The sequence below is a fragment of the Rattus rattus genome, chromosome 7 (assembly GCF_011064425.1).
Source record: "Rattus rattus isolate New Zealand chromosome 7, Rrattus_CSIRO_v1, whole genome shotgun sequence".
Taxonomy (NCBI): domain Eukaryota; kingdom Metazoa; phylum Chordata; class Mammalia; order Rodentia; family Muridae; genus Rattus; species Rattus rattus.
Window position 1 is genome coordinate 38,675,018 of NC_046160.1, and position 23,980 is coordinate 38,698,997.

At 49.6% G+C, this 23,980-nt stretch overlaps 1 protein-coding gene across 1 annotated transcript; it reads right to left on the reverse strand.

Annotated features, from left to right (window-relative positions):
* Positions 1-15,758: 15,758 nt before the first annotated feature.
* Positions 15,759-18,152, reverse strand: Id2 (inhibitor of DNA binding 2). Its single transcript, XM_032907547.1, has 3 exons — positions 17,715-18,152; positions 17,361-17,424; positions 15,759-16,548 (listed from the first exon to the last, which is right to left on the reverse strand). The coding sequence occupies exons 1-2, from the start codon at positions 18,060-18,062 to the stop codon at positions 17,368-17,370; spliced, it is 405 nt and encodes a 134-aa protein (XP_032763438.1). The 5' UTR covers positions 18,063-18,152; the 3' UTR covers positions 15,759-16,548; positions 17,361-17,367.
* Positions 18,153-23,980: the final 5,828 nt, after the last annotated feature.

Here is a 23,980-nt window from a genome sequence, read left to right on the forward strand (position 1 = left end):
TGGCTACAAAAAGATCTGTGACTTGGGCTGGAGAGATGGCTCAGTGGTTAAGAGCACTGACTGCTCTCCCAGAGGTCCTGAGTTCAAATCCCAGCAACCACATGGTGGCTCACAACCGTTTGTAATGAGATCTGATGACCTCTTCTGGTGTGTCTGAATGTAACTACAGTGTACTCATATATAATAAATAAATAAATCTTTAAAAAATATCTGTGACTGTACAGCAGTTCTAGTGCACCATCACAGCTCACGGAGGGGCGCTCTTCATGCCCCTCTGCCTTTAAGCCTGGGATAGACCTCACGACCCCCTCCCGTGAGAGGCAGTGACAGTGATACCCCATGATGTTCGCTACTAGGTCACAAAAAGCTATCCCATTTGCCTGTCTCTCAAGACCTCCATGCTGTGTGTGTATGTAGCTGCCATTTTGGGAGGAAGTCCAGGCATGAAAACCCAGACATCGAGGAGTTGCTGGTGACAGCTAGCATCGGCCATTGAAGGTGGTGCACACCCATAATCCTGTGGGTCTCTGTGAGTTTGAGGCCAGCCTGGTTTACCGAGTGAGTACCAGGCCATCCACAGCTACATAGGGCAGCCTGTCTCAAAATCAGAAAGCATGTCTGAGAACAGCTTTGAGATGCTTCAGCCCTATCTCCCCACTGATCGCACTACAGGATGCACCTTGTACAAGAACATCTGGTTAGGGCTGGAGAAATGGCTCGGCGAGTGGGCGCTCAGTGCGTAAGACGAGGACCCATTCAGATCCCAAACCCGTATAAAACCCTAAATGCACCTGTAACCCCAGAACTGTGGAGACAGAGACAGGAGGGTCACTGGGGTCTGCTGGCTGCTGGCCTCACCCCTGGTTCAGTGAGAGATCTTGTCTCAAAAGGAGTGAAGCAGAGGGACAGAGCGGGACACCCAGTGTCCTCCCGTACACAGGTGTGCAGACACTCACAGTCATTTTCAGCACCAATAAAGCGCAGTTACAAGAAGACACCTGATTGAGACAAGCTCCCTTCCTCCAGAGCCCCGTAGAATTGTGAGACAGAATACTGCCAACACAATATGTAACGGTTGTCTTACACCCTCCCATCTGGGGTAGGTTCGAACGCGATAGCTGATACCCCGAGTACAGTCTGAAACAGAAAGAGATCAAGCATTTTAGAATTATAATCTCTAAACATTTTTGTTCATGCAAACCCCTCCGCGTTGTGTGAAAATACGTATATTCTCACACGTCTTTCCTTGCCATCTACAATTTTTGTATCGGTTTAAATGTCTGCAAAATAGATTCTGAGGCAAAACATTACATTATTCTGCAAATGCACCCAAGGGGCTAGCTAGCGGGGCCCTTTGATAGCCGTGATCACCAGTGTTAAAACACGGGGGTAGCATGTCTTCTTTAGTGATTAAAAAATGTCACTTTTGACACCCCCCAACCCTGTTATTTCTTTCCTCTTCTTCCTATTGGTATTCATTGTGACATAAGACATGAGTGATGGTTCATCTCCGCTGCCAATTGGATGTATTTAGCGTCACCTAGGAGATATACCTCTGGACATGTCTGTGGGGGACGCTTACCTGAGGAGTTTCAACCTACCCATGGGCTGGGCTTCTGGGCTGAATAAAGATATAAGGGAGAAGGCAAGCAGTGCCCAGCATCCGCTTCTCTCTGCTTCCTGACATGCTGACAGGAGGCACAGGCATCAGCGAGGCAGACCCCAACGGCAGTTACAGATGGCTCTGGTGACAGGAATTGCACTCTGAGGGCTGAGCCTGGGAGCTGAGCCCCCTTTGTGTCCCAGAGACCTTCTGGTCTCTTGTTCCTCCTCCCTGTGTTGTCTGCAGGTACCCTCCCACAAGCCTGGTGCCCGTCATGGTTACTGCCCCAGGTCCTCAGGCCACATGAGACCAGTGCCCTTCCCCCAAAGAGAGCCCTGAAGATGACATTCTACAGAACATTCTAGAGATAAGTGTCAGGCTAGGCTTTTGTCCCCTCAAGACAAGATCTCGGTCTGTAGCCCAGGCTGCCCTTGAATTAATTTTGTTGCTCTGGTGCTCTCTCTCTCTCTCTCTCTCTCTCTCTGTGTGTGTGTGTGTCTGTGTATAGTGTAGAGACTCTATGCTGATCTCTGGAGTACTTCTTGGTCACGTTTCACCTTAGTCATTGAGTCAAGGTCTCTCAGTTGAAGCCATCGCTTGCTGATGTGGCTAGTCTAACTGGCCTAACTAGCCAGCATGCTCTTGGGATCCCTGATCTCTGAGTCTGGGCTGTTGGAATTATAGCTGACTTGTCCACCAGGTATTCACATATATTCTGGAGATCTGACCTCTGGTTCTCAAAGGTTGCTGTTTGCAGGGCAAGTACTTTAATTGCTGGGCCAGCTCTCCAGCTCACAGGCTGGCTTTGAACTTACAACCATCCTCCCACCTCTGCCTCCTGAGTGCTCCGTTCCTGCAAACAGTTCGTGCCTCATTTTCTACCATTGTTTTGTGTCTTAGCATGTGTGTGTGTGTGTGTGTGTGTGTGTGTGTGTGTCTGTCTGTCTGTCTGTCTGTCTGTCTGTGGAGGCTGGAGAAAGACATTGAGTGTCTTCTAATTCTCTCTGCCTTATTGTTTGAGAAGGGGTTTAATCGCTGTACCTCTGTTGGCCAGAGTAGATGGCCAGAGACTCCTGGGATTCACCTGTCTCCACTCCACAATGCTGGGGTAAGAGGCAAGCACAACCATGTGGGTGCTGGGTATCTGAACTCTGACCTTCTTCCCCACTGATAGTCTCCCTATCCCAGCCCTATATTTTAATCAGATAATGCTTTTTAAAATTAAATTTAGCCACAGGCCCCAAATGCCTGGCTGATAAAATGGCATCAAACACAACCCTCAGATTCCACCTCACACAGTCAGAATGGCTAAGATCAAAAACTCAGGTGAAAACAGATGCTGGTGAGGATGTGGAGAAAGAAGAACACTCCTCCATTGCTGGTGGAATTGCAAGCTTGTACAATCACTGTGGAAATCAGTCTGGAGGTTCCTCAGAAAATTGGACATTGAACTACCTGAGGACCCAGCTATACCACTCCTGGGCATATACCCAAAAGATGCCCCAACCAAAGGACAACCAAAGTGCAGATGCTTTAGTCCTTCTTAGAAGGGGGAACAAAAAAATTCATAGGAGGAAATTCAGGAGCAGAGACTGAAGGAGTGGCCATTCACAGCCTGCCCCACTTGAAAATCCAGCCCATATACATACAGCCACCAAACCCAGACAATATTGCTGATGCCTAGAAGTGCCTGCTGACAGGAACCTGATACAGCTGTCTCCTGAGAGGCTCTGCCAGGACATGACAAATACAGAGGTGGAAGCTTGCAGCCAACCATTGAACTGAGAAGAACCAACCAGTGGAGAAGTCAGAGAAAAAAATTGAAGGAGCTGAAGGGATTTGCAACCCCATAAGAACAACAATACCAACCAACCAGAGCTCCCAGGGACTAAACCACCATCTAAAGAGTACACATGGACAGACCCATGGCTCCAGTCTCATATGTAGCAGAGGATGGCCTTGTTGGGCATCAATGGGAGGAGAAGTCCTTGGTCCTGCCAAGGCTCAATGCCCCAGTATAGGGGAATGTCAGGGCGGGGAGGTGGGAAAGGGGTGGGTGGGCGGGTGGGGGAGCACCCTCATAGAAGCAGGGGGAGGGGTAATGGGATAGGGGGTTTGTGGATGGGAAACCGGGGAAGGGGAAAACATTTGAAATGTAAATAGAAAAATATCCAATAAAAAACCAAAAAGACAGGAGATGTCATGGCTCCCTTCTAGGCTGTGAGAGGATACAGACTGCGTCTCGTTTGTAGTGTAGTTTGCTATGGAGGCAGCTCATAAAGCACTGGCTGTAGTTGCAGTGCTAGGCGCGGGAGCTGGTGTGGGTTCTATTCTGTTTGCTTTAGTGACCCAGGAGAACTACAGAAGCAGTTAATGCTGCAGGAGATGCCGGAAAGGGACTCGCGGCGCAGGGACGAAGCAGTCAGGACCAAGGAACTGGTGATGGCTACCCTGAAGGACGCCGCAGCCACGAAGGAGAACGTGGCCTGGAGGAGGAACTGGACAGTTAGGGTAGAGGTTTTGAGGAAGATTTTCCTGTTCTTCCAGAGGACCTGAGTTCAGTTCCCAGCACCCACACTTGGCAGCCCACTATTTAGACACTATTCCCAGAATAACAATAGAAATACATTGTAAACGAGGCATTGGCCTTCAGCATTCGCTGCCATGCAGTAATTACAGTTATGAAAATCCCGAGAGAAACAATCCACATCAAATGTAGAAACACATTAGCTTAATGTGCTGAGATCTCTCAAACAAGATCTACCCTCCAGGTTAGTAACTGATCCATTTTGCAGACAGCCTGTCAGAGCTGTCAGAGTGTCGTTCTCCTGTTTGCCTCTCAGACATCCGTCACCCAGACACATACTTACGAGCTTCTTGGATGTGTCTTCATTTCACTTGGCTCTTTTTGAGGGGGTGGAGTATGTTGGGTATGCACACATGCATGTATGTGTGTTTGCACGTGTGTATGTGGGCACACATGTATGAAGATTTGAAGTTGATATCTGGTGTCTCCTTTGGCCTTTACCCATTTTATTTATTGAGGCCTCTCAGTGGAACCCAGAGCTTGCTCGTGGACTAGTCCAGCAAGCCATTGGTGTTGAGGATTCTGTCTCTGCCTCCAGGGTACTGGGATTACAGGTGATTTCGATACCTACTTTGACATAGTCTGTGGATCTGAACTCTGGTCCTCACGTTGGCGTGTCCTTCTTAGTCTACTGAGTGCTTGGTTTATTTGATCCCCAAACCAAGTGGAGACAAAAGACAGATGTAGTTGTACACACCTATAATCCCAGCACTGGGGTGGCAGAGGCAGGAGGACTGCCAATTTGAGGTCAACTTTGGGCTGACGGAGCCTGTCTCAAACACTGAACTACTGGGCATGGTAAGCTCATAGCTATAGTTCTAGAACTCGAGAGTGTAGGCAGAAAAATCAGGAATTCAAGAGCACCGGGGTTTGCAAACAAAGTTTCCAGGCAATAGAAGCCACACAGACCCTGCTCACAAACCAGCCAACCAAACACACAGAGATGCGCACACACGCGCACCCCCACACACTGAGTACCCGCAGTATCGCTGTCAGGATAACTGTCTGTCTGTCTGTGCTGCATGCAACCCAGCTTTGTAGGGACACCTTGGGGACACACTGCTTTATTCCCCTCCTTTGTAATATTGATTTCAAGGATGGCAAAGCTGTCCAGGGATCAAAATTTATAATATGAAATTGAGCGTTACCATTGTGACAACTTAATCGTTTATTCTTTTATTAAGGCGTTGATACCAGCAGGCAGGGGCATTGTGAGTTAGAATCTTGAGAAGGGGTTTGCTCCTACAACTTGCTTCTGTTACCTTTCTGCTGAACTTCCCAGAGGAGTTCAGTCCTCCTCTTGCAGAGAGCTTTCAGCCCTCAAGCAAGCTGAAGAAGGGCAGCCACCCACCCAGCTTCTCCCTCTGAGGACTTCCCCAGTCTCTCCTGTTCCGGGCGGCACTGGATCCTGCTTCCTCTGTATCGTCAAACTTTCCAGGCGTTCTGTTGTCTCAGGGCCTTTTGCTCTTATTGAGCCTTAGACGGTCCTGTACTTGGCTAGAGGACGCGAAGTTCAATTAAGCATCGAGTATGAACAAGTAAACGAACAAGAAAATAGCTGCAGGGGACGTCTCCAGCCCTTGGGCTAGAGATTTTAGGAAGGGAGGGTCCCGCTGGGTCCTTACCGGCTGGGGGAAGGGACAGCCATTGAGCTGACTTTTCCAGTCTTAGAAAGGCTGCTCCCCGCTCGCTCCACCCTGGTTGGGGTTGCGGCTTTTGGGAATCATAGGTGGGCAGAGCAGCGGCACCCCCTGCTTCCTGAAAGGCCCTCGTGAGTTGGTGTCTCTCACCCCAACTCTGAGCTGAGACCCACAGAGTTCAAGCAGCTCAAAGAACAGGACATGACCATGGGTTTGAAGCAACGGCTTAGCCTAGCTAGTCTCGAGTTTGAGTCTCTTCCTCTATGCCCCTCATTTGTCCTCAGATCACAGCCTGTCCTCCCACTGCTGGAATGCCATCCGCCTAGGACAGGGAGTCCTGCACTGGTGCATGGTAGGGCGGCGTGGCGCAGTAGACACCGATGCACAAGCTGCTGTGTGTGGAGCAGAGAGCTCTATTCAGGGATAGACAGCCCAGGGCTGGGGAGCCAGGCTTGCTCAGCTGGGGTGGGCAGTTTCTTCCTACAGAGGACAGATTTCAATATGAACTGGTAGCATATAGAGGCCTGCCTCCATCCACATAGTTGTCCTCTGCTCAGGAAAGTCAGGATTCCAGAAACCCCGAATGGAACCCCAGGCTCGCTGCGGTTTTTCTCTACACCATGGGGGGTAAAGTCACTTCAGTTTTTAGTGTTTAATAAGCCAGGCAATCATAACATCGGGCGCTAAAAGTTCCTTGGAACTATGTATGAATTATTGCTAGAATTTTCCATTTAACATTTTCAGACCACAGCTGACCTAGGGAAACCAACCATACAAAGTGGCTAAGTGACGAAATTTCCATTCAGGCTTTTGGTTCTCTCCAAAGGTTTCTGTTTCTTTATTGCATTTCTCTGTCAGGCCAGGGAGTGTCCCTGGGGACCGTCCTGTCTGTGTCAGGTCCCACCCATATGATTAGAATTACTTACTATCAGCCAATGTTTGCAAGCATAGATGACATATTTGCCTCGAGAGCTCTCTCAGAAACCATTGTCAGGCACAAAATCAGATCAGAAAGTGGAATTTATTTCCTAGTGAGGACATCGTAAATCAGAGCAACTCAATCAGTTTGGATTGAATTCAAATATTAGATTTTTTTTTCACTTAAAAACATTTTACTTTAGGGAGTTACAATTTCAGTTGGCATTTCTAATGTGTCTTTTTTTTTTTTTTTTTTTTTTTAACTGATGGCTTCAGGAGGCTCTGATAAACCAGAATGCTAAGAATGGTCTTTTCCTATCTGGGCCTGGCTTTACTCCCATAGGAGATTTGAGACAGAGTTTGAAGAGATGTTTGAGTTTTGATGAACTTTCCTCTGGAGACATGTAGCGCTTAACGCTGACTTCGAAGCCTGCCCGTGCGGCAAACCTGAGAGGAAAGACAGTTGTTTTTCTCACATGCAGGATCTAGATAGATGTGCGTGTGCGGGAGATGGACAGAGACAGGAGATTATGAGGGAGAGGAAGAGTCTAGAAGGAATGAAGGGATAAGAGTAAGGGAATGCATATGTCGTCAAACCACAAGGGAGCAGCAAGATGGGGCACAGTAGGAGGTGTGAATAAAATATTTTAAAAAGACATTAAAAATGGGTTTTTTGGGTGCGGGTGGTGGGGGTAGGGCTGGAGAGATGGCTCAGCGGTTAAAGCACTGACTGCTCTTCCAGAGGTCCTGAGTTCAATTCCCAGCAACCGCATGGTGGCTCACAACCATCTGTTATGGGATCCGATGCCCTCTTCTGGTGTGTCTGAGGACAGTGACAGTGTAGTCACATACATAAAATAAATAAATACGTAAATACATAAATAAATATTAATTCTTTAAAATTGTGTGTGTGTGTGTGTGTGTGTGTGTGTGTGTGTGTGTGAAACAGTTTACAGCGCCGCCCGCCTCTACGTGGAGAACTCTGAGCTCTGAAGGATGTGCCCACCTGCATTCTCTCCCCATAATGAAAACGGCCATGGGAGGAAGGGAAAGGATTCTCTAGGTCTGGACCACTATTTTCCCCATTGTGTTTTTTGATCGCCATTGGTGGGACTGTGGTAGGTACCTGTCATAGCCACACAGGCTCTTGCCAGTTGTGGAAGGAAGCTCGGAGACAAGAGGTCAAGGGACCCAGAGATCAAGGTCAGTCTGCACAGAGCGAACGGTGGTACCCATGACTTGTCAACAGCTAGACCCTTGCATAGACCGGAGAGTTTCTGTGCTGGGGCCACGCAGGGGTAGTTTGGTTTTTGCCTTTCAGCCTCTGTTCTCTTATTCTCTCCCTCTGTCCCCACCTTCCTAATCCTAGTGGTCCTTCTACTTCTTACAAGTCATAGCTTTATTATTGTTGTTATTATTGTCGTAATAATAATAATAATAATAATAATAATAATAATAATAATAATGTTCACCTTTCCACACATGGAAGAAATCACATACTATTTGGCTTCTGAGTCTGACTTATATGATTTAACACACTGACCTTTGGTATCCCATGTTAAATCAATTATCCTAACAGCCCACCCCTCAAAGGCAGTGGTGAGTGACTGGCTATCTCCCTTAGACATCCAGTTTTAGAACAAGTTAGGGGCCAATAAGATAGCTCAACAGGTAACGCCTGCCACAAAAGCCCGGAGACCTAAGTTCTATTCCCGGAACCCTTGTAAAGGTGGAAGAAGAGAACTGACTTTACACAGTTGTCTTCTGACCTCTGCACGTGGGCATGTCAATCCCACGAGTGAGAATAAGACCACTCCCATCATTTTTGAGCCAAATTTGAAGCATGCTCTATTAAATAATGGCCAGGTGCATACCTGGGATCCCCTGAGTATGGTGCCGAATTACATTCGACAGTGGCTTATAAAGGTAAAACCCACAGGGTTTCCTTTGTCCTATCTTTGTCCAGCCAGGGACAATCATACATCCTGACCTACTTCCTGCCTACCTACCTTCGACCGACTTGGTATTAATCGTGCGTAATTTTATTTATCAATAATTGATTCGGAAGGTCCCAGCCCACTGTGGGCAGTGCCATTCCCTAGGCAGGTGTTTCTAGGTTGTGTAAGAAAGCAAGTTGAGACTGCAGGTGGTGCGTGCCTTTGATCTCAGTACTGCAGGATGGGTTCTAGCTGGGGCTGGGGGTCAATGTCGGAATCTGGTGTGGGTGTGGGGACAGGGGCAGGGTATCTCTATAAGTTTGAGGCACGCTAAGGATACATAGTGAGACCTAAGAAGGAGGGGGAGGGGGAGGAGAGAGGAGGACAGAGGAGGAGGAGGAGGAAGGAAGAAGGAGGAAGGGAGAAGGGGAAGGAAGAGGATGGAGGAAGAGAGAGGAGGAGGGAGGAGAAGGGAGGAGGAGGGAGGAGGAGGAGGAGGAAGAGAAGAAAGAGAAGGAAGAAGGGGAAGGGAAAGGGGAAGAAGAGGAAGACAAGGAGGAGAAGAAGGGGAAGGGGAAGAAGAGGAAGAGGAAGAGGAGGAGAAGAAAGAGGAGAAGGAGTGAGGAGGAAGAGTGAGGAGGACGAGGAGGAGGAGGATGAGGAGGAGGGCAGCAAGCTGAATAAATCATGGGGAGCAAGCCAGTAAGCAGCACTCCTCCATGGCCTCTGCTTCAGTTCCTGCTTCCAAGCTCTTGCCTTGCCTTCTCTCCATGGTAAACTGTAAGTCAGAGCTGGGCCTTGCCTGACCATGCTCTTTTTGGGGAGGATTGTGGGAGGGTTTTGGAGCACTTTCTGGCTAGAAAAGACTATTGAGCACTCAGAGTTTAATGAGCTGTTAAGGGAGCTCAACAGATAGGCCTGCTGAGAGAGGTTCAGACGTGGAGCCCTGGCTTGTGACGTTTCAGAGGGAGGCAAAAACTTCGTCAGGGCTGTGGGTGTTCTGGATTAAGAATCTTTGGAAGTGAAACTTCTGCTTTATTGGACAACTGAGGCTCATTAGCTGGGGCCAAAGATTCGGCTGTGGTTAATCAGCATCGCTGAAGTAAAAATCTTCTGGGAAAAAATTTCCTCAGGGTCAGCGCGCGCAGAGCTGTGGGGCATCGCAAGCGGGCAGCCAAAGTTGGTAATGTGTGGACTCTCCCACGTGTTCTGGGCATGGTGGAAGGAAGCTGGGGGAGTGAAGGGCCGTGGAGAGAGGTTGAAGCTTGGTACGGTGAGGCGGGATCAAAGTTCCTGAAGAGAGGCAAGAAGTCTATTGGTGAATGTGTCTGTCTTGGTTGCAGGGCAAATCCCAGCATACTGGAGATGCCAGGATTGTGGAATCCACCAAGGATTATGGAGTGGAGAATTCTTAGCCTATGAAATAAGCTGCGTTTGTTTTCTAAGAGTATTTGCCACAGTGCAGATGGATGTGCAAACTCTTACCCCAATTAACACCAGGCATGCCTAACGTTCAGTTACCGGCTGGGGTGAATACTTTTCATAGCAGCAGCTTTCAGCCAAGTCCTCCTGAGGTAGCCTCCTCGTCCTCCTGAGTCTCACTAGCTTTCTCCCTGTGCAAGTTCCTTGGGCCTATCTTCCGCTCCGCGTATCTATTCTTTCTTCAGCAGTTCCTAACCTGGATCTTAACCTATGCATAGAGTTTTGAATTCCAGTGTGTTAAGTCTCAAACCCTGGGACAAAGGGCTAAGGTACCTAGTTAACAAATCAAAGTGGACCTGGCCAGGTTCTCCCAGCATCCCTCAGTCCCTACCTGTTACAAGGTATGGCTAGCAAACCCTGCCCCCTACCCTAAACTTCTGCAGCCCCGGGGCTGGGCTGCCCTTCCCTACACAGTCCAGTCATTTTGTCCTTTTGCCCTTCTTGGCTGCTGCACCTGGTTCCCCTCCCCCCCTCTCATTTCCCTTCACACCTCCCCACATAGTTTAGCCCCACTCTGGACTCTCCCAGACGTCCTTGCCTCTGGCTGTGCTCTCCTCCACCTCTACAATAAATGTTTCTCCTCCACCACACCTAGGAGCAATCCTTCCCTTTCCTCTTCCCCTTCCCCTTCCGCCTCCCTTTCCCCTTTCCTCTTCCCCCCTCCCTTTCCCCTTTTCCCTTTCCCTTCCTCTTCCTCTTCCCCTTCCCCTTCCCTTCCCTTTCCTTTCCTTGTGTTTCTTTTTTTATTTTCGCCCACACTGACCATATTCCTTCTGTTTTACTCATTTGACCCCTTTCTGTCTTTATATTGCACTTTGCGGTTTTCTTATGTTTTCAGCCAGCGTATTCTTTTCATAGCTAACTTTTCTGTTCGTAGCTTAGATGGTCTACATTGATCTTCCTCTTCGCTGTGCGTGCTGCACGTCCTACCCAGTAAGTCGTTTCCAGTGCCGGCTGTATCTTTTTCAATTATGACTGCCTTCCACGCAGCCATTATAGACGAGAAAATCCGTGCATTTTCTCTACCAGAAAAAGAGCCCACTTTTGTCAGTTGGGTTCTCAGGGTGTCACCAGCTAGATAATTTAATCTTAATTAAGTCTTACTAGCATTGACATCCCTATAGTAAGTGTGTGTGTGTGTGTGTGTGTGTGTGTGTGTGAATCTCTACACTTCATAAGCGCAATCTAGTTGTGAATTTGAAAAGAAACCTCTGGGGTTGGGGATTTAGCTCAGTGGTAGAGCGCTTGCCTAGCAAGCGCAAGGCCCTGGGTTCGGTCCCCAGCTCCGAAAAAAAAAAAAAGAAAAGAAACTTCTTTCCCACACAGGGTCTTAGTGTCTAAAACAATGGGACACGTCTCACAGTGACCACTGGTCAAGTGTGTTTTAGTAAAAGTAAGAGGTTTTAGCACAGAATACAATGTGCAGGATGAAAGTTGGCTTGAGTAAGCCTGAAGCTCAAGAGCTCTAGGGTCTTTATAGTTTTTGTTTTCGTTTTTTTAAAAATGAGTTTAGACGGAGGGAGGAGCTGGTCCTCAGGGTCAGGAGTGGGGTTGATTCTTAGCTTGATTGGCAGGTGAACTGTCCTATAAGGTTGGACAGTCTGCCCTTGCACTGGGCGTATGTCCCCTTTAGTTTTAAGCACATGTATGGTCCATCGTGAGATGGTTGTAGAGAGAATGTCTTGTGTGTTGTCTGGATGTATCGCCTGTCAATTAAGAAGCCTGTGGCCTATGCTTAGGCAGGAAATAGAAGGTGGGACATCCGGGAGATGCCTGGAAAGACGTAATAAGACAGACACAGGGTACCTGAGCACAGGTAACCAGCTCCGTGGCAGGATGTAGGCGAGAATGAGTGGGATATTTTAAGTTATATCTAGTCAGAGAAGAGCTAGCTATATGGCCAATATAGTGTTTGTAAATATATTTTTGAGTCTGAGTCTTATTTCTGGGCCCATAGGGGCAGAAGGAAGAACCAGGGCCTAACTTCAACAGATGGCAAATAGGGCTCCTCCTGACAGGACATTTCAGGGACAGTAACTCTCAGAGTGTGTGCGCAGTACTGGTGCCTTGTTTATCTCTCCTACCAGGAAATGCCTGACTCCAGGTTACCCACAGGACACAGGAGCTCCTCTGGGGGTATCCTGCAGGGAAGGGGCAGACACATTCTTCCAAGGGGGAACTGCCCCAGGTAGCAGGGTTACTTTACTGGTATATTTCACATCCGGTCTACTTTGTTTTGATCCAGCCTGCTCCCCCAGCTTGCCACATCCTGTGTTGGCCAAAGCTCCAGTTTGTTTAGCGGGGGTCCCCTTACCTGGGGCTGGCCCAGGTATGCACACTGCTTATTACCACCCTGTTCTCTGTCCCGTCCCCCCACCCCCCACTCCTGCAGTCTTGGCCAGTGTCCTCATGGGCCCACTTCACTAAACACAGTGACCACCTCCAGGCTTCTCCGGTCATCTCGCTGCCATTGCTTGTAGGACCCCTGCCATGTCCTGGGTAGATGTAAAGACTCACAGACGGAGGGAGGACTCCATAAAGCTGAACCCGTAGATGGGTGACCGTTATTACAGGATTATGGGCAGTCACAGGCAGGCGGTTATACCACCCGGAATCTCAGGCCAGGGTCTTCTGGCTCCTCCCCCTTTATATAGGACAATCCCAAGCTCGCACTTGTTACCACAGACCTAGCTATCAGTTGGATTGTTCTGTTTACTGCAGACTTCAGGCCAAGGCCCTCTATACTATACCATTACCACTATTCTGCTTTAAGACCTGGAATGGCTGTGCCAGGTAGGTCTAATGCCAGGGGACACCCAGAGCCTGGAGCCCCGCTTCTAACAGCAAGTGAGCAGAACTCCGAAGGATACGTGACGAATCAGGCTGAGGAGGAGTTCTGGGGCAAAGGATCACTGAATGTAAGAATTTCTATATCAGCTTTTCACCGGCAAGAACAATACAGTCTTGGCTGTTAAATTCTAACCTGGAAGCCCCTCTCTCTCAACAGGAAGCAACAATAGACTGAAGTAGTCGGTCCACTGACTGGCTGTGTGTGGGCCAGCTTCTAGACTACAGGAGGAATCCGCATCTGTCTGTCTCTTAAGGATCTTAACCCAGCACTGAGCGCCGAGAACGAACTAACCTACAGTATTGTTTGACGTTATTTTTCCGCGGCCAGTGTGACCATTATTTTAAGGGTAGGATAGTGCAAGAAAAAAGTTCTTTATTCCTCAAAATTACAAGAAAAACTACTGCATTAACGGAATCTGTAGTAGACATCACCACAGACCAAAGGAACAACCTCGGCCTCACGAGGGAGTCAGAGTTACCTTAGAAACCGCAGCTCGTTAAAGAACAGAAAGAGCTTTCTGAGAAGTATGAACGAAGAATGAGAGTGTTTAAATTTGACTTACTGTTATAGTTTAAAAATCTCTAAATTGGGGGCTGGAGAGATGGCTCAGTGGTTAAGAGCACTGACTGCTCTTCCAGAGGACCCGAGTTCAATTCCCAGCACCCACACGGTGGCTCATAGCCATCTGTAATGAGATCTGATGCCCTCTTCTGGTGTGTCTGAAGACAGCTACAGTGTGTTTATATACATACAATAAATAAGTCTTCTTAAAATTCTCAAATTACTCAAATTTAGAAGCTGAGTTTTTGAAATAGGTAAAATGTGCACGAACCACGCAGACCTACATCTTAGTGGAATTGTTTTCGTCGCTGCTTCCTGAGTGTGATTTTGCTACTGTTGTGAATCGTAATGTAAATATCTTATATATGACTCCATGAAAGGGTCGTTCAACCCCAAAGGGGTCACGACCTACAGGTTGAGAACCACTGTGGTAAGGTAATGCTTGGGGTTCTGGTTGAAAGGCATGAAGCAATTCAGGAAAAAGAAACGTTTACGGCAAAGTTAGGGACAGAAGAGCAGAATGCAGCCAAACTTTCTGACCTGACAACTATGCAGTCACTTTTGTGTCACAAGCTGGTATGTGGGAGACACCATAGTGTGAGATGCTAATTGGCAAATAGGTTGTGGGCAGTAAAAAGGTGGAGCGGCTCTATATATTCGTGCTAGAGGCAGAGTCGTTAGAGATGACATCAATCATTTTTAGAAGGTAACATGGCCAGGACTCGGTCAGGATAATGCTGCCGGCCACCTGCTTATGGCTAGCGTCCACGCCCGGGTACAGCAGAACCGTGGGCCAACAGCGATCCTCATATTGGCCAGAAGGTGGCGCTCGGCCTCCACGGCGCGACCAGCAGCAGTTAGAGGTCCCCTCCAAAAGTCCACTTTGCCCAGGCTGTAGCTGATTAGAAGTCATCAGGTGCTCCGAAGGGCTCTCGGCTCGGACCGTACAATTGTACTTCAGGGTCAGATAGATCCCCAAGGCCATCGGAGGGAAGGATGAGATCCGGCAGTCATGAGTCTGAGATCCGGCAAGGGTGGTGCGCGGTAACTTGTTCTCTCATACTTCTCTCCCGCTTTTTTGTGCGTGGCGGGGCAGAAGGGTGGTGGTGGGTGGGGTGACAGAGTACATGCTGGGTTGGCCGGGTGTGCATGCAGGAGCTAGAGTAGGCAACAGGTGAGTAGTGTGTTGGGCGCCTGCCAGGGCCTCTCAGGCAGTCTCCAGCCCAGGTGTAGTGGTCAAAGCGTGCATCCCGGGTATATTCATTAAGGAAACCCCGCCCTGCAGGAAGGAGGCGGGGACCACCGGAACCGAAGCTGCCCCTCCTCCACTCACCAGGATGGATTCGGTGTCAGGGGAGAGGAAACACCTCAGCCAAGGCAGACTAGCAGGCGCCACCCAAACACCTGCTTGGCCTAGAAAGTGGCACCAGGTGAGACGTACACACTCGGATCCCTTGTCCCATCCTTTCTCTAGGTGTGCCTGTCTTCCCTGGACTACCTTGCAGAACCACCCCATCCCAACCAAGTCACTCCCAATTTGGGAGATAAATCTAAGCACCTATTGAATGCATATTCAAATTAGCGGCCCAGTGTCCCTCCCCTCCCCCCAGGCTGGAAGGAAATGGTTATACCCTTTTTTTTTTGTGTGTGTGTGAGTGGGAGGGGCTTTTCTCTCACCTTCCCTCCTCTGTTCCTTGCAGTTCAGAGTGCAGTCAAGGGTGAAAAGCACTCAATAGCCACAGGACTGGAAAAGCAGTTGGCCCAGGCAGGCCCTGTGAGCCACAGGTGGAGGAGGAGAGGGAGTTCTGGGGTTCGCGGCCAGGTTTAACAGCTTAATTCCCAGGGGTAAACACTGACAGCCCAAGCCCCGTTACTCTAAATCTGGATCTTGCTTCAAAGGTGTCTTTCTAGACTGTACACTTAACGTCAAAGGCCCAACTTAAAGGAGTCTCCCCCTACAATCCCGCTTAAAACCCTGTCCCAACGCACAGACACAGAAGCAACCTGCTAGGTATGTTGAGTTTTCAGTCCCTATCCCTAACAGCAACAACGTTTTGGTCTACAGGGCCACCACGGGACACACATGTGGAAGAGGGGGCCAGAGATCAGAAGGAAGTCAAGGGTACAGAGCAGCCCTTGCAAACACGAGACATCTCAAAAACCATTCAGAATCCAGGGATTGATGTCAGACACATTTTATTATAATCTTAATACAGTCTACATAAATTTGAACTGGTATTTATTTGGGTTCAGTTATAACATAGCATAAAAAAAATCAAAGCACTGGTTGTCTGAAATAAAGCGAGCAATCGACAAACACACTTGATTTATTTTGTATAAAAGGGTTAAGTTTACAACCAAACTTTTATAAAAAGTTTAGCATAAGTACGTCATTACATTTCAATGCAGAAAGTTATCTCTGCCACTGTACAAGAAAACTCTAATTAAAGAGTCCACAAGGTTTCACTCAATATATATATATATATTTATATATAAATATATACACAGCATTCAGTAGGCTCGTGTCAAAAAGGCCATTTCTGACCAAAGACTTCATTTAAGTAACCGAATACTGGGTCCTTCTGGTATTCACGCTCCACCTTTGAAAAAAGGCAAAGTCTGCTTAGATTGGGCAATTCCTTGTGATTTTTTTTTTTTTTTAACATTTTCGCTCCCCATGGTGGGAATAAGTATATAAAGAAAACCTTCCGACTGTAGAAAGGGCATTGAAAGTCTCTCATAAATAACGGTTATCACAGTCCAGGCCGGAGAACACCTGGGGAAGATGATCACTCTTAGTTTTCCTTCCGTTTTCTTTTTAAAAAGGTCCATTCAACTTGTTCTCCTGGTGAAATGGTTGATAACAAAGCAGAACAAAACAACAGTCTTAAAAGATCCTGTAGACTTCTCGTTGTGCAAAAGAAAAAGAGAAAAAAAAAAAAAAAAAAAAAAAAAAAGTCCCCAAATGCCTGCAAAAGATCGGGAGAGAGAAGGCAGTTTAGGAGATTGTAACCTAAGGGCAGGGGCGGGCAGCCTGGCGCCAGAGGAAGCCACAGTTTGAGCATTTAACCAAACCCTGGCGTCCAGATGCGGCACATACCCGGCCCCAACAGCACAAATTAAACATGAAAATAGCAGAGACTCAAGGGGAAAACTTCCCAAACCCAGTCTCCCATTTGGATCTCTAACAGCGCGCTCACAGGCGCCAGTCTGCTTCTTGTAACAATTATTTGATTGAAAACAGCCCTTTGGTTAACAGATAGGGAAAGCTGGATCCCGGAGCACAGGGGTAAGGCTCCGGGTAGCCGTTTTCAGCTAGCCAGAGAAATCTCAGAGGACTTCAGTTTAGGGGGAAGAGAATCACTATGGAATTTGTGGCGATAAGATTAATTAGAGCTGAGGTTAGTACCTCATAGCACCACCACTGGGCTCATAAAAGCCAATAACACTTTGTCCTGACACCTTTATAGTAAGTTACTGGCATTTATATTCATATTCATATATTCATATTCTCTCTCTCTCTCTCTCTCTCTCTCTCTCTCTCTCTCTCTCTCTCTCTCTCTCTCTCTCTCTCTCTCTCTCTCTCTCTCTCTCTCTCTCTCTCGGCAACTGTTCCGTAATCCGGAGCAACCACAGCGACAAGCCCCTTCATGCCTCTCTGGAAGGACAAGCGGCACCCGTAACACGGTGAAGTAAGCATGCATTTACCAAACCAAACATTTAACAGACACACAAGTACATTACCGAAGCGCGCACACAGGAGGCACCCGCAAACACTCACCATTTATTTAGCCACAGAGTACTTTGCTGTCATTCGACATAAGCTCAGAAGGGAATTCAGACGCCTGGAGAGAAAGAGGATAAAAAGCAGGATATTAGGCAATCTTAAAGGAAGGTAGCCCCCCTCCTCCCTTTACGAAAGTGCCAACAAGTCCCATTAAACAGGTTCATGCTACAATGCAGATCCAGACGCAACCCACACAGAACTTAGAAGTAGCGATTTCTTACATGACGCCCAATGCACAGTTTTCTTAAAAATAAAGTTAATGAACCTGTCTCTACGATGGGCTTTAAGAGTGACAGTTCGGGCGACCCGGAGCATCTGGGCAGCGGGGTACTTGCAAGCGAGTCTCACCTGCAAGGACAGGATGCTGATGTCCGTGTTCAGGGTGGTCAGCGGCGTCCTGGACGCTTGGTTCTGTCCAGGTCTCTGGTGGTGCAGGCTGACGATAGTGGGGTGCGAGTCCAGGGCGATCTGCAGGTCCAAGATATAATCGATGACGTGCTGCAGGATTTCCATCTTGGTCACCTTCTTGTTCTGGGGGATGCTGGGCACCAGTTCCTTGAGCTTGGAGTAGCAGTCGTTCATGTTGTAGAGCAGACTCATAGGGTCGTCCACCGGGGTTTTGCTCCGGGAGATGCCCAAGCTGTGGTCCGACAGGCTGTTTTTCCTAACGGACCTCACCGGACTGAAGGCTTTCATGCTGCTCGTAGGAGGAAAGGCCGGGAGGGAGCCGCCGCAGGGGGCTGAGCTGGCTGCGAGGCACCAGGCTCTGTTCAGAATGAAGCGCGAGCCGGGCGGGGCGTCTTTTATGTGCACTCGCCCTGGCCGCTCAATCGGGCATCCCTGAATCGCCATTGGTGGGAGGGGTGCCGTCCATCATACCAGGCGAATCCTCCCATTGGTGAGTGAGAGCTCTCGGTTCTTCCGCGTTCGCAGCCAATGCCCGTGGGGTGGGAGGAGCGGGCGAGAGCCCAGCTGGGGTGGTAAATTGAGTACAGTGTGCGCTGGGCACCCAGGGGGCCTGAGTGTGCAATTGTGCCCTCCTGATTCTAATTCCCAAAGCTGGCAGGACCCCTGCCCCGGGGGTGTGCCCGGAGCTGGCTATCCCCGCCCCAGGATTTCCAGCAGCCCCGCGGTCTCCGCACAGCAGACGGGAAGTCACAGGTCGCTAGCGTTAGGGAAGACAGCGACTGTGGCAGAAGGGAAAAGAAGCGCGCCTTTGGGAAGTCACATTTGTAGAGTTCCTTCTTTTAAGATAAAGCAAAAGCTATTTAAGGGGAGGAGGGGCGGGAAACCTACCCACATACACATTCACGACAGGTTTAGCGTGGGGTTTTGCAACTTGGAGCAACGCGGGAGGCCTTCTCGGAAACTCAGTGACACGAATTGTAGGGAGCACTGTGCGGTCTCCCTCAGACCACAGAGGAGCCCTGAGGGACCTGGTACGTCCGGGACCCCCCCTCCTCCTCAAGAACGAGGCAGAATTAGTATAATGACTCCATTAATCGAAGGTCATTAGTGGGGTTTGCACACTGGAACTACATTTACATACATTGCCCTTGGTCTGTGCCCTTCAGTGTAGGTGGCAAAGTGATGCGATTAATTATGCGCAAATCGTGATTTCTGGTGTCACATTCCAGCACTTACAGCTCTTGGGAAGCTCTTTGTCAGGTAGGTGGTCCTAGCTACTGACTGACAGCTTATCGCTGTTTTTTAAAGAAAATTCTGTTACGTACGAGGTTTGGAATCTTTCAGCACCCCTCCTAGATGCAGCAACATTTTGAAAAAGTTTGGAGCTCTTGACTCCAGCGCTTTAATTTCTGAATTCTTGTTCTGCTGAAGACTACTGTATATTAGTCGTGTATTAGAGGAAAACAATATTTATCTTAAGCCCAGAAAGGGTTTTTTTGGTCTCAATCCCCCACATCCTCTGAATGCAATAAAGAGAAAGAATGCAGAATCCGGGCAAAGCTCCGTGGTGAAGAAACAGTATTTTCCCTTCAATTAATGATTAATTCCTCAGCTGGTGGGCCAGGCAGTCTCTGACCTCCACGTGACAGCCATGTGCCCCAGGGCTTCTCTCTAAGGAGGCAGAGTCCGGTGGTGTAGTGGTGGTAAAATCCGGCCATCTCGGTTTGGAGGCTGCAGGAGGACTCTGCCCTGCAGAGAAATCTGCACAAGGCTTGCACTGCCTCCTGAAACTCAGTGACAGTGTTCTATTGACAACTGTCCTGTTATTAAGCTGGTAGTGATTTACTATCTGAGTCCCCCCACAGTTCGAGCCTCTTGATGTACTTTGTGTGCATGTGTTTCTGTCACATACGTGCCACAGCGGAACAGATTTTGTTTTGACACTTTTGGTTCATGATGTTATACTCTGAGTATTTTACAATAATAGCCAATGTAAACAAACATCTCTGGGATTCTCAAATTATTACTTATGATTCTTGGACATTGCATCTCTGCGGTACTGACGCATTCTTAGCTTTTTCCAAGGACACCGTATGTTAGCACCGGTGCCAGCCTCATTATTCCAACAGAAAGGCCCTGGGCTGGATGATAATGAGCGCTGTGCAGCATCGCTCGACACACTGGCAGCGACGACGCATGAGCGCCTTCTCCCAAGACCATTCCTGTACCCTGATATAGTAAAATTGCTAAATATGGTGAAAGTTTTCTGGCGTTTCTTTCTCTGGCTGCCATGCCAGAGTCCAGTCTGCCGGGCTGCGCTGAATCGGGTTCTGTTGGCACGCTACCCAGTTTTTGCATTCATTTAAAGATCATTTTAAGGGGATTGTGAAACTGTATAAGTTAATGACTGAGAAGGACGGAGTTACCAGTAAGTCTGTCACAGCAAGCCTGGGCTGACATTTCTTAAAATTATGTTTTGGGGCTGGGGATTTGGTGGGAGCCCTTTTCGGGACGGCTTATAATGGTATATAAAAATCGGCTCATTGGTGTGGATTTTCATCTGAGAGCCCTGAAGTTCAAATGGTCCCAGCTGCAGGACGCGCCCAGATGCAGAAAGGGTGGGATCCGTGGGTGGTGGGAAGGTGTGAAGGGCTTCCGGCGGTGTGTGTGTGTGTGTGTGTGTGTGTGTGTGTGTGTGTGTGTGTGTGTGTGATATTGGCCGCCCCTGCTACCCACCGGGACGCCCCCCATTTAAAGCAACAGACCCGCTTGGAATTGCCCGAACCCTGCTACCAGGCCCCCGGATCCCCCACCATGTCCAGGCCACGCGCGATAATCAGAAGCAGGTCCCGGCCCAGCCACCTTGGCTACTATCCCCGCGTGATGCCACGAGGGCGGGAGGAGCCGGCTTGGCGGGGGCGAGTCTCAAGGTCTTCTCTGCACATCTGGCGCAATTGGGAGCTCTCGCCTTTCTTCCCCTCGGTTTTGTTCTCACAGCTGTGTCCATTCCGCCCGTGACCCCCCGAGTGATCCCTGACAGGTGATGAATTGGCAGCAGCGGCGGCGGCAGCGGCGCGCGGGCCAGGCCGCGGCGGGGCCGGAGCCGGAGCCCCGGAGCAGACTCTCTGGCGCCAGGCGCGTGACGCCGCCCATTCACGCCGCCCTGCAGCCTTGTCCTCGCGGCGCCGCTCAGGCGGCTGCCATAGCAACCGCGCCGTCACTCAGCGCGCGCGCCCAGCTGATCAATGCCTGCAAGGCCCGGCGGTCCCAGGCTCGCCCTGACCGGGCCGTCAGCCTGCGCGCACCTGCAGCCTCTGCACGTCTTAAGTTTCGAGTGATTTGGGGGAAGAAGGAAGACCGAGAAGAAAAGAATAGGGGAAAAAAAAGGGGGGGGGAGTGTAAAAGAGGAGGAGAGGAAAAAAAAATAAAAAAGGCCGGGAGAGGGAGAAGAACTCTTCCTTCGCAAAAGGGGGTGGGGGGTGGGGGTAATGCGGCTTAGACCTTGCCAAAGCAAAAGGTTTTGCTTTATTTCATTTGTTTTTGCAATAGAGGCGTGGAGCTGGCGGGAGGGTAGCAGTGGATGCAAAGGAGGTCACTGTCTCTTCGCGGGACAAGATTTATTTATTCCTCTGGATCTTCTTGGTTCTCGCCCGGATGGCTTTGACTCCAAAAGAAAAAAAAGTCTTTGAAGGACCCTTATCCTCGACCCCCTCACCCCCCACCCCCACCCCGCGCCCGGTTCTACTGACATCCTCTTAGGAATCCTTAGTGGTTATGCAAAAAGCATCAGACTTTTCCCGAACAGCCCCACCTCCACCCTGAGAGGTGGTAGGATGCACTGCTGCCTGAGGTCTTCTAGCCACTCTGAGACTCAGCGTGCAGCTCCCGCATCTGCGTGCTCATTTCCGCTACGAGAGCGGCGGGGGGTGAGAGGTGTGGCGGGGGCCGGGGGGGGGGGCAGGCCTAGCCCCTTCATAGTGTGAATTTTTTCCTGACATCACCTAGAATCCAGAAACTTGTAAGTCAGCCTGGAGACACAGACACCTCCTCTGTCCGGGTTTATCTCCAGGGAAAGCTCCCTTTTAGGAACCAGATGCCAACACTTCCGGATAGTTTATGGCACCCGGATCCCTCAAGGGTGCTCATCCACCGCTGAGAGTGTTAGCAGCCGTTATTCATCGCCTGTCCGGCAGAGTCGTCTTCTGCTGGCCCTAAAACCCAAGGGTGAGGGTGGGAGGGCTGGGGATTTGGGGGGAGGGGGTTGCGGCTCACAACCCGCCAGAGCTGTTATCTGGCTTATCCGAGTTTGTTGTGGTTTTCGAGGAAACAGCATCTGGGTTGTATAAGGATTCGAGTTTTTGCTTTTCGTGTTTATTTAATACCTTGGCAAGAGGGAGCCCTTATCCTGAAACCAGATAAACCGAATTTGGGTTTAAAAAGGCCTTAGATGAGGGGCGCTAGGACTGAAGGAAAAAGAGCAAAGCCACTTAAAGCAAACAAGAGGATGTTTGTTTTTCTCTTTGGGGTAATTTTTTTTTTTTGAAGACCCTTACACTTCGTGTCACACACAGCTAATAAATGGCATTAGCGAAGTGTCGCAGCTACTACAATGGCTTAGCCATAGGTCGGCCCGCCCTTGCCTCGCCACAATTCCGGCCATAACTCCTTCTAGGATTCCTTCACAGTTCTGTTTACCTGCAGATCTCGAGTCCTAGGGGGGAAAAAAAAAAAAAAAAAAGCCGTGCCAAATCCAATTGCGTGCCACTGTCTGATCCCCTTTTAGAAGGATCACTTTCCAGCCTGGTTCAAAGAAAGCCAAGTTTGGGAAACTCGGCGGAAGGGTCCGATTTAAACTACGGAGCGCCGCAAATATTTTGTTACCAATACTGTGAAGTGCTCCGATTTGCGGCTGCTTTTGGCATTGACAAAGGATTTTCCTGCGACTTTTATTCCGGTCACCAAATTTAAAAAGGAAAATTAACTGGACTGAGCGATATGTCTTGGAAAACAATCTCGGGCTGCCTGCGAACTGGCGGGAGCCGGGGCTGGCGTCGCCCAGTCTGCGCCACCGGGAGGCGCGCGCCGCTGGTCGGGCCACCACCGGAGCCGGGGTCACCGCGGGGACCCCAGGCCGCAGCCCGCAGGGAGCCCCCCAGCCCTCCAAGCGCAGAGAGCGTAGCGCACAGGCCACCCGCGTCTGCCCACTGGCGTCCGTGGGAACCCGCAAGCAGCCTGCAACAAGGGCGGGCTTGTCCGGAATCAAACTGCTTCTTAATATTATAATGCCGCACCAAAAGCAAAACCTGGCCCGGCTTGGGAGTCCCTAACAAGAAACACATTGTGTGCGCTGCCTCCGCCTTGGTTGGCTCCAGCCTCGTTTGCGCGCCGGCCGCACTGCAGACAGCCAAGTCCAGGACTGCAGTCAACCCGAGCCCGGAGCCCGCACCACGTGCGCCCGGGGCACCCCTGCCGCGCCCCTGGCGGGGTGGGGCCGCTAGAGCTGCTTGGGTGAGCCTGCAGCTCCGGGCTTTGCCTTTTGCTAGCTCTGCAGGCCACTGGGCTCATCATCTCTCTGGACATTGGTGCTCCAATTCAGGTGGGGAAACTTGTTTTTTTTTTTTTTTTTTTTTTTTAAGTTTGACGCTCTTCTACTTCCCTCAACTTTTAGGCATTTCCCTCCCCAAGACTCCCTCCTCCCCAGTGGTAATTCACAGACTTCTCCGCAGTTAAAGGAAAGCACACGAGGGTCTTGCACCTCCTTCCCACCTCGCACACACACACTACCACCACCACCACCACCGCCGCCACATACGGGTCATTGTTGCCCCCACCCCTGGCCCCAGGCACGTGTCTCCATTGCCCTGTTCTGTGGGAAAGGGCAGGACCTGGGCCACATCCTCAGAGAGTTGACTACAGTTCACTGAGAAAGCCAGGACCTTTCAGGGATTGTGAACCAGACCCAGGAATTCGGGTGGGTCTGGTCAGACTGATGAAGTTCCTAACTCACCCTATCATCCTCTTGGCACCGTGGCACTGGGCGTGGCCGGTTGAGATTTGCCCTTTAGCAAGAGCCTGGAGGGAAGGCGTGTGAATTAGACCACACATTCATTTTTTATTTTATATTTTAATTTTCTTTTGAGAACTTATTAAATGAGCACCGCATCTGCATTATTCCCATCCCTCCCTCCGTGTCCAAACACAGTGAT